Source organism: Chiloscyllium plagiosum, chromosome 17 (genome assembly GCF_004010195.1).
Source record: "Chiloscyllium plagiosum isolate BGI_BamShark_2017 chromosome 17, ASM401019v2, whole genome shotgun sequence".
NCBI classification, from domain to species: domain Eukaryota; kingdom Metazoa; phylum Chordata; class Chondrichthyes; order Orectolobiformes; family Hemiscylliidae; genus Chiloscyllium; species Chiloscyllium plagiosum.
The window spans coordinates 51,070,254-51,080,318 of NC_057726.1; the positions used below are offsets into that span (position 1 = coordinate 51,070,254).

General features: G+C 39.6%; 1 protein-coding gene across 1 annotated transcript in view; it reads right to left on the minus strand.

Moving 5' to 3' along the window:
- The window catches only part of LOC122558738 (dynein axonemal heavy chain 5-like), a 274,642-nt gene that overhangs the window by 107,883 nt on the left and 156,694 nt on the right, over positions 1-10,065 (minus strand). The window contains exons 49-51 of the mRNA XM_043707530.1: positions 6,431-6,553; positions 4,842-5,055; positions 4,287-4,510 (exon numbers count right to left, since the gene is read on the minus strand). Of these exons, the coding sequence (XP_043563465.1) occupies positions 4,287-4,510; positions 4,842-5,055; positions 6,431-6,553 (561 nt within the window). The remainder of the gene's footprint in view (positions 1-4,286; positions 4,511-4,841; positions 5,056-6,430; positions 6,554-10,065) is intronic.

A 10,065-nucleotide genomic window follows, 5' to 3' on the forward strand; every position in this document is an offset into this window, starting at 1 on the left:
CGTGAGATCTAACCTTGCTAATCAGTCTCCCATGGGGAACCTTATCGAACGCCTTACTGAAGTCCATATAGATCACATCTATCCCTCTGCCCTCATCAATCCTCTTTGTTACTTCTTCAAAAAAGTCAACCAATTTTGTGAGACATGATTTCCCACGCATAAAGCCATGTTGACTATCTCTAATCAGGCCTTGCCTTTCCAAATACATGTACATCCTGTCCCTCAGGATTCCCTCCAACAACTTGCCCACCACCAACATCAGGCTCACTGATCTATAGTTCCCTGGCTTGCCCTTACCACCCTTCTTAAACAGTGGCACCACGTTAGCCAACCTCCAGTCTTCCGGCACCTCATCTGTGACTATCGATGATACAAATATCTCAGCAAGAGGCCCAGCAATCACTTCTCTACATTCCCACAGAGATCTAGTGTACACCTGATCAGGTTCTGGGGATATCCTCCATTTTCTGTGGCTCCACACAAAGGCCGCCTTGCTGATTTTTGAGGGGCCCTACTCTCTCCCTAGTTATTCTTTTATCCTTCATGTATTGGTAAACACCCTTTGGATTCTCCATAATTCTATTTGAAAAAGCTATCTCATGTCCCCTTTTTGTCCTCTTAATTTCCCTCTTAACTATACTCTTACTGCCTTTATACACTTCTAAGGATTCAGTCGATCTATCCTGTCTATACCTTACATATGCTTCCTTCTTTTTCTTAACCAAACCCTCAATTTCTTTAGTCATTCAGTATTCCCTACACCTACCAGCCTTTACTTTCACCCTAACAGGAATATACTTTCTCTGGACTCTCGCTATCTCATTTCTAAAGGTTTCCCATTTTCCAGACATCCCTTTACCTGCGAACATCTGCCCCCAATCAGCTTTTGAAAGTTCTTGCCTAATACCGTCAAAATTAGCCTTTCTCCAATTTAGAACTTCAACTTTTAGATCTGGTCTATCCTTTTCCATCACTATTTTAAATCTAATGGAATTATGGTTGCTGGCCCCAAAGTGCTCCCCCACTGACACCTCAGTCACCTGCCCTGCCTTATTTCCAAAGAGTAGGTCAAGTTTTGCACCTTCTCTAGTAGGTACATCCACAAGCTGAATTCGAAAATGTTCTTGTACACACTTAACAAATTTCTCTCCATCTAAACCTTTAACACTATGGCAGTCCCAGTCTCTGTTTGGAAAGTTAAAATCCCCTACCATAACTACCCTATTATTCTTACAGATAGCTGAGATCTCCTTACAAGTTTGTTTCTCAATTTCCCTCTGACTATTAGGGGCTCTATAATACAATCCCAATAAGGTGATCATCCCTTTTTTATTTCTCAGTTCCACCCAAATAACTTCCCTGGATGTATTTCCGGGAGTATCCTCCCTCAGCACAGCTATAATGCAATCCCTTATCAAAAACGCCACTCCCCCTCCTCTCTTGCTCCCTTTCTGTCCTTCCTGTAACATTTGTATCCTGGAACATTAAGCTGCCAGTCCTGCCCATCCCTGAGCCATGTTTCTGTAATTGCTATGATATCCCAGTCCCATGTTCCTAACCATGCCCGGAGTTCATCTGCCTTCCCTGTTAGGCCCCTTGCATTGAAGTAAATGTAGTTTAATTTATTAGTCCTACCTTGTCCCTGCCTGCCCTGACTGTTTGACTCACTTCTGTTCTCAACTGTACCAGTCTCAGATAGATCTCTTTCCTCACTATCTCCCTGGGACCCACCCCCCCACCTTAAATCATCCCGAGCAACTCTCGCAAAACTCCCTGCCAGTATATTAGTCCAATTTAGGTGCAATCCATTTTTCTTGTACAGATCACTTTTACCCCAAAAGAGATTCCAATGATCCAAAAATGTGAATCCTTCTCCCATACACCAGCTCCTCAGCCATGCATTCATCTGCTCTATCCTCCTATTCCTGCCCTCACTAGCTCGTAGCACTGGGAGTAATCCAGATATTACTACTCTCGAGGACCTCCTTTTTAAATTCCTGCCTAACTCTATGTAATCACCCTTCAGAATCTCAACCTTTTCCCTTCCAATGTCATTGGTTCCAATGTGGACAATGACCTCTTGCTGGCCCCTTTCCCCCGTGAGAACATTCTGCACCCTCTCTGAGACATCCTTGATCCTGGCACCAGGGAAGCAACACACCATTCTGCTTTTTCTCTGCTGGCCACAGAAATGTCTGTCTGTACCTCAGACTACAGAATCCCCCAATACAATTGATCTCTTGGAAGCCGATGTACCCCTTGTTGCTTTAGAGCCAGTCTCAATACCAGAAACGTGGCTGTTCGTGCTATGTTCCCCTGAGAATCCATCACACCCTACATTTTCTAAAATAGCATACTTGTTTGAAATGGGGATAGCCACAGAACACACCTGCACAAGGTGCCCACCTCTCTCACCTTTCCTGGAGTTAGCCCATCTATGTGACTGTATCTGAGACTTTCCCCCCTTCCTATAACTGCCATCCATCACATCCCCTTGCTGTTGCAAATTCCTCATTGCTTCTAACTGTCTCTCCAACCGATCCATTCAATCTGATAAGATTTGCAACCAACAGCATTTATTGCAGATATAATCTGCAGTAACCCTTAAACTCTCTTTAAATTCCCAGAAATTAACACCGTCTTATTCCTCTTTAAAACACTGCCCCAGGTTAGATTAATTCTTACGGCTTATATTTTAAGTTTAATCAAGAGACATATCTCAAAAACATATAATCAAGAAAGAACCCACTCTACTCACTACTGCAGACTTTCTGTCGGCCACTTAAAACAATGAACTTATCTCATTCTGTGCTCCAAGATCAGTTGTGAATTTCACTGTTTGCTAATTTTCCCAGGCATGCTCCAATGTCCAGCGATACATGAATTCAAACAGCAAAGGCAGTAACTGTGCAGGTTCACTGCTATGTCAGTTTCTCTCTCTTTCTCTCTCCTGCACTGACCTCAGCATGTGCTTCCTTTGTCTGTTCTTGTCCCTTTTAAAACTGCTGTTGTTTTGACTTTTTTTTCCAAAGTTCCAAAACAATGCAACAGCATATAAAACAGTAATTGGTGCTCCTGGAATTCGAGAAAATCACCTCCCGCACCCAAACTGCCTCAAAAAAAGGAGCAGCTGTCACAACCAGATATTTTTCCCCTCCTCCATCTTGGAAAAGTTTCATTGAAATTTCTCTTCATGCTCTCTAGCCATAATACATTTTTAAGATGACACACAAACTTGGGCTTTACAGTGCTTGTTTTCTCACAGACAGTCAAGAGTGGGGTCAGCACTTGAATACTACTGGTGAGAAAAGTACATTTTTCAATCACGGAGTTTATTTCGAGTTGAAGAACTGATTTACTTGTGCTTCTTTCAATTTTACTATGCCTATTGCCCACTAATCCCCTCTACATTGTGGAAGTAATTGGTTGACTACTTTGTGAGAACATTTCTGTTCTGTCAGCTAGTTTGATTATGGTTTCTGGTCATCTGTAATTCAAATCCTCCAACAAATTTGTACCTTGACCTCTCAAGACTTGGCCTCCAAAACTATTGCAATGAAACTTAACATGAACTTGAGAAACAGCACCTCTTCAATTAGACACTTTACAGTTTTCTAGGCTCAACAATGAACTCAATAATTTCAGATAATAACTTTTTTACTTATCTTTTCAGATAACAGATGTTGATGATGATTTTTCACCCCCTTTAGATCCATTTTTTTGTTTCTTCACATATCCTATTGCTGTCTTCTATTGCCTTGTACCATGATCCCTTTTGTTAGTTAATCTCACCTGCCTTCCATCTTCAAACAGATCTCTTGTGTTCCCTTTCCCCATTCCCATTTCCTGCCTTTGCACGTGCTCATAATCTGTTACAGTTTGGTTGTTAGTTGTGACATAAGATATTCAACCAGAAACATTAAATGTTTCTTTCTCTCCATAGGTGACTACAGTGTTCTTTACTATCATTTCAGATTTCCAGCATCCATGGTATTTTGTAGAATGATTTATTAACTTGGACAAGAGATAAAATGAACCGTAGTGCCCAGGTCTCCATACCCAAACATGCTTATATATAATGTAGTAAAGCTGGGCAGAAAATATGAAGGCTATGAGATGTGCAAACTAAAGGAAATGTAATGAAGTACAGCGCTGTTATTTGAAAGCGGGGATTGTACAGAAAGAGGTTACACTTATAAAATGTCTTATCATGTCCCCTTATAGTCATTTACAACTAATAAATTACCTTTGAAATACAATCATCATCATTATTACAGAACGAGTACCTCTTTGTAACAAATGACTTCCGCAGTGGCGTTGAGCATGCCCTGCCAAATTCTGGAGAGATCGCGTAAATTAAACACATAATGAAACTTGGCTGGTGTTGGAAGCATTTTAGCTTTGACAATTTGCCACAATTTCCGCGTGATGGGAACAAGCTGAGCTGCTAAGCCTACCACCTCTTCAGTAAATCCTCGCTGCTTGCAGAAATGACCCACTCCAATCACACCTGAAGCCATTAGAAAATAATGACATAGAAGAGAAAATCTTATGTAATTACATAAATCAATCTACTTTTCTTTTGTAACATTTTTGTGCCAAAACAATTATTCCCAAGCTTTTCCTAAATATCGCATTGCCTAACCAAACATAAGTTTTAGAAATACTGGCCACAACGTTAAATCTATGGCCACTAATTATATTTCTACACCCTACTGTGCATAAAATTTACTGCAAATTTTATATTAAGGGTGACAATTGCAATCTGTAAATTATAATGATACCAATTTGCAAAAAGAAATAATTGGTTAAGAATTACATACCCATAAAGTTTGACTTACCAAAGACTTTGTCAATGGAGATATTAGAATACAACGTACAGTTAAAAATCGAGAAATGTCTCTTCAGTCTTTGAGGAATGTCATTCCGTCCACCACCAGGGTGGATCATTGCAGCAATAAACTGGATGTCCACAATGTGTGTAAACTCTCCTGGCTTCTCCAGATTATAGAAGCCTTTCTGTTCTATCAACTGCCTTAAAATCTCATTGGTTACCTTAAATCATAACAAAACAATATGTTACTCATACTTTCCTGTCAGCGGATTGTCCCAACCAACTCTCATTGTAGAAAGTGCCAGTACCAGAACTGCAGGAAGATGCAGTCTCATCATTTTACATTGTTGAAAATTCAGTACAGTTAGTTGTAACTAGTGAACTGTCACATAATCATGCACCAGTATATCAAAACACATTAAGAAAATTCAAAGTTGAAAATTTATTTTACCAGTTTAACATTGTGAAAAATAAGTAGCATTTGGTGGCCCTTGATATATTTAGTTTCAAAGTTCATGCCATCAGACTTATAATTCCAATTTTTACTGGTTAAATTTTCAAGAGAGCAATCCATATTTTCTGGTTTCATCAGGCTGAATTATTTTCCTCAATCCTTATCGGTGTATCATAAACACTATTGACATAGTGTCCTAATGCTATCTGTGACTTTGGCTTCTTCTAAAAGAAAAAGCACTCCATATCAATATTGGAGTGCTGAAAATATAAAATGAGCAACCCATTCTCCACATTCTCCTCTCCCCCACACCTACCATGGTGGACGTGCTGAGTCATAAAATGTCCCAACTCAAGCTACCAGCCTCAATAGCGGAAAACCGGCCAATGATATCCTCCTAATTATTACTTTCCTGCCCTCACACTCCTATCATTGCTCATCCTATAGTTCATTCTTGCAGTGAACTGCCTTTCTGCACTAATCGGAAAGTGAGGAAAGTCTTCATTGCTCTAATGGATAAATCTTGACAATCAAAAAAAAATTTCCCATTGTCAATATTTTTATATCTAGCAAAGAACTGCACTACAAGAAAATAAAGACATGGATTTTTGAAAAGCCAAACTACCTTGTTCCAGGTCACCTGCAAAAGTACCCTGAAGGTTAATCATTGATTCCTGGAGACTTAGAGAAGTACTAGATGGTTGAGAACCTTAGTATACAATCATATGTATATTTGCTCTCCAACCTCTCCAGACTCTATTGTTTTAGAAATTAACACTCAGAAAATTTAACAAGGTGATGTTTTCCTTAAGCTAATGGCCTAGCTCATGCTAAAAAAGATGCAATGGTTAGACAATACTGCCAATTTTACACCTTCTTGGCCACCTGGAATTATATATTGTAAAATACATTCTTCATATTTACAAGTGTAGTCTCGTTAGATACAGTCAACAAGATAATGACAATCTGATATGAACTAAGTCAATAAGTAAATAAATGAACTGAGCCTGTTTCCACACTGTAAGTAATCTAATCTAATCTAATCTAAAGTGTAGTCTCGTTAGATACAGTCAACAAGATAATGACAATCTGATATGAACTAAGTCAATAAGTAAATAAATGAACTGAGCAGTTGTATTTACCTGATCACCCCACTTGTTGATAATAGGCATGTTTATATCATCTATAAACACAGTCATTTTCTTTCCAGCTTGAGGTCCATATACATTCCCCATTCTTTTGTCCACATAGCTTTCTATAGTCCTCTAATTAAAAAGGGAGAATATGTACACTTAAATTGAAAGATGGAAATTCTAATGATCTTTTAGTTTGTTGCAAACTAATCAAAGTGAATGAGTTTTTGATCCTATTTGGAACAACATTTCTTGAATTAGTTGATCACAACAACTTTTCTCGGAACAGCAGGAAGACATTCAGCCCCTTGAGCTTGTTCTTCCATTTAATGAGATTGTGGCTGACTTGTGGCCTACCTCCATAAACCTGCCTTTGGCCCATATCCCTTAATACCTTTGCTTAACAAAAATGGATCCACCTCAGATATAAAATTAACAACTGATCTTGCATCAACCACCATTCATGAAAGAGAGTTCCAAATATCTAACTTGCTTTGTGTGTAGAAATGGCTCAAGAAAATCTCTTCTCAATGGTCTCACCCTAATCCTCAGACTATGGCCCCTAGTTCCAAAATATCCAGCCAGTAGGAACACTTTATATTTATTTACCCTGTCTGTTCCTATTAATATCTTGAAGACTGATCAAATCGCTCCTTAACTTTATAAATTATAGCGAAAACAGGTCTAATTTGTATAATCCCTCCTCGTAATACAATCCCTGAAGTCTAGGTATCACACTTGTAATTCTATGTTGTACTCCCGCCAGGGCCAACATATCTTTCCTAAGGTGTAGAGTCCAGATCTGCTCACAGTACTCTAGTTGGGACTTGACCAATGTTTTGTATAGCCACAGCATAACTTCTGCATCCTCCTACCCATTTCTCTCAATTAAACAGCCAGGATTCCACTGATTATTTTCAGCTTTTGTTCACAATGGCATTTTAAAGATCTATGTACCTGAACCCCTCTACCCTCTCCATGCACCCCGCCTCCCCCCAAGTCTCTTTGGACATCCACTGTATTTAGCTTCAGACCTTCTAGAAAGTACTTCAATCTATCCTTTTTGGATAAATTCACACTGAAATCTACTGAAATCCATTTGCCCATTTCTCTAATTTATCAATATTCCTTAGTAATTTTATGCATTAATCTACACTGCCATCTAAATTTATGTCAATATTTAATTTTTAAAAAACTGTCTGAAGTCAAGATAAAATAATGACATTAGAGCGTTATTAGATGGCAATGAACAGTCACTTGAGGCTCAACGTTAGATTAAACCCTCTAATTTGTTTCTGATATATACTGGCTACAATCGAGTGGGAAATCTGTCAGCAAGGACTGCAGCTGACCTCAAAGTCAATGACACAAGAGGCCATTTATACAAGAGGATTAATAGCGATAATAACTTTATAGTGCATTCACTAAAATGTGCAATAGAACATCGTTAAGTTTAATATTCAATTGTGAGTAAGTGAGAACAGCTTCTTATGCCATTATCTAAAGGAGGGATTCAAGTAACATCTCAAACTGCAGGACATTTGAGACACTCAAGTGATTTGGTGATCACTTGAAACCTAAGACTGATGTATTACTTGCGATTCTCTATTAACTATCTAGTTTCAACTCAGTTCTGCTTCTATGGGCAGGTGTGTGGTCAAGAAATTTCTTGAGGTCAACGTTAGCAGTTATAACAAAGTTAAACTGTCAAAGGTGAATGGAAGGGAAGAGGTATGAGAGGAAGGCAAGAATAGGGAGAAGGAAAATAGCAAAAGGGAAGAAATGGTGATAGGGAGAAATTATGAGGTAAGGAGGGTACAAAATGGATGGAAAAAGAAGGATTGGAGGAGGGAATGGTGCAGGGGAAGAGGCAGACAGACAAGACCCTGAGAGGGATGTACTTTCCTTCTTACATGGATCACTCTTTCTTCCCATGAAGAGGGAGAAATGACCACAGAACTGTAATGGGTGATGCTTTAGGAAGGAGGTTGGAGGGTTTGTGGTGGAGGAAAATAATTCCAGATTTGGGGAGTGGGGTTATGTTGGGGAAGATGCAATAGGAGATGCCCCTTGATGTGAAGGGCTGTGGGGGATTGGAGAAAGGCCAATTTTGATGGTATTAGGAAAGAACTTTCAAAAGCTGATTGGGGGCAGATGTTTGCAGGTAAATGGATGGCTGGAAAATGGGAAGCCTTCAGAAATGAGATAACGAGAATCCAGAGAAAGTACATTCCTGTTGGGGTGAAAGGAAAGGCTGGTAGGTATAGGGAATGCTGGATGTCTAAAGAAATTGAGGGTTTGGTTAAGAAAAAGAAGGAAGCATATGTCAGGCATAGACAGGATAGATCGAGTGAAGAGTATAAAGGCAGTAGGAGTATACTTAAGAGCGAAATCAGGAGGGCAAAAAGTGGACATGAGATAGCTTTGGCAAATGGAGTTAAGGAGAATCCAAAAGGTTTTTACAAATACATCAAGGATAAAAAGGTAACTAGGGAGAGAATAGGGCCCTCAAAAATCAGCAAGGCGGCCTTTGTATGGAGCCGCAGAAAATGGGGGAGATACAAAATGAATATTTTGCATCAGTGTGTTTACTGTGGAAAAGGACATGGAAGATATAGATTGCAGGAAAATAGATGGTGACATGTTGAAAAATGTCCATATTACAGAGGAGGAAGAGCCAGATGTCTTGAAACGCATAAAGGTGGATAAATCCCCAGGACCTGATCAGGTGTACCCTAGAACTCTGTGGGAAGCTAGGGAAGTGATTACAGGACCTCTTGCTGAGATATTTGTATCATCGATAGCTACAGGTGAGCTGTAGGAAGACTGGAGGTTGGCTAACATGGTATCACCATTTAAGAAGGTAATGACAAGCCAGGCAATTATAGACTCCTGTGAGCCTGACGTTAGTGGTGGGCAAGTTGGTGGAGGGAATCCTGAGGGACAGTATGTACATGTATTTGGAATGGCAAAGATTGATTAGGGATAGTGTAATGGAAAATTAATACTAATTGTGAAATCTATAAAAGAATACTTCGAAAAGTCTTGCAGGCAGTCAGAAAAGCAGAGTCAGGAAAAATATAACCAGACTCACAGTAGCCTCACAAGGACAGTCACTATCATATCAACAGTCAAGGAATGAGAAAAACAACTCCATGCGTGGAAAGGAGCTCAAATGTTCCCAGCTCTTGGCCTTGAAATGTGATAAGAGTAAGCGAAGTTTAGTATAAAGGCAATATGTGAAAGCTATTCAGGCACCCCTTACATGCAGCATCTTGCCAAGCCAATGTATTGGGTCAGCTCTGCAGAGTTTCAAAATAAACTTTTTCTTTGTTCTTGGTAGCATTTGAGTCGGGTCAACTTAATTTCCATGACAATAGTCAACATGGCTTTGTGTGTGGGAAATCATGTCTCACAAACTTGATTGAGTTTCTTGAAGAAGTAACAAAGAGGATTTGTGAGGGCAGAGCGGTAGATATGACCTATATGGACTTCAGTAAGGTGTTCGACAAGGTTCCCCATGGGAGACTGATTAGCAAGGTTAGATCTCATGGAATACAGGGAGAACTAGCCATTTGTATATAGAACTGGCTCAAAGGTAGAAGACAGAGGGTGGTGGTGGAGGGTTGTTTTTCAGACTGGAG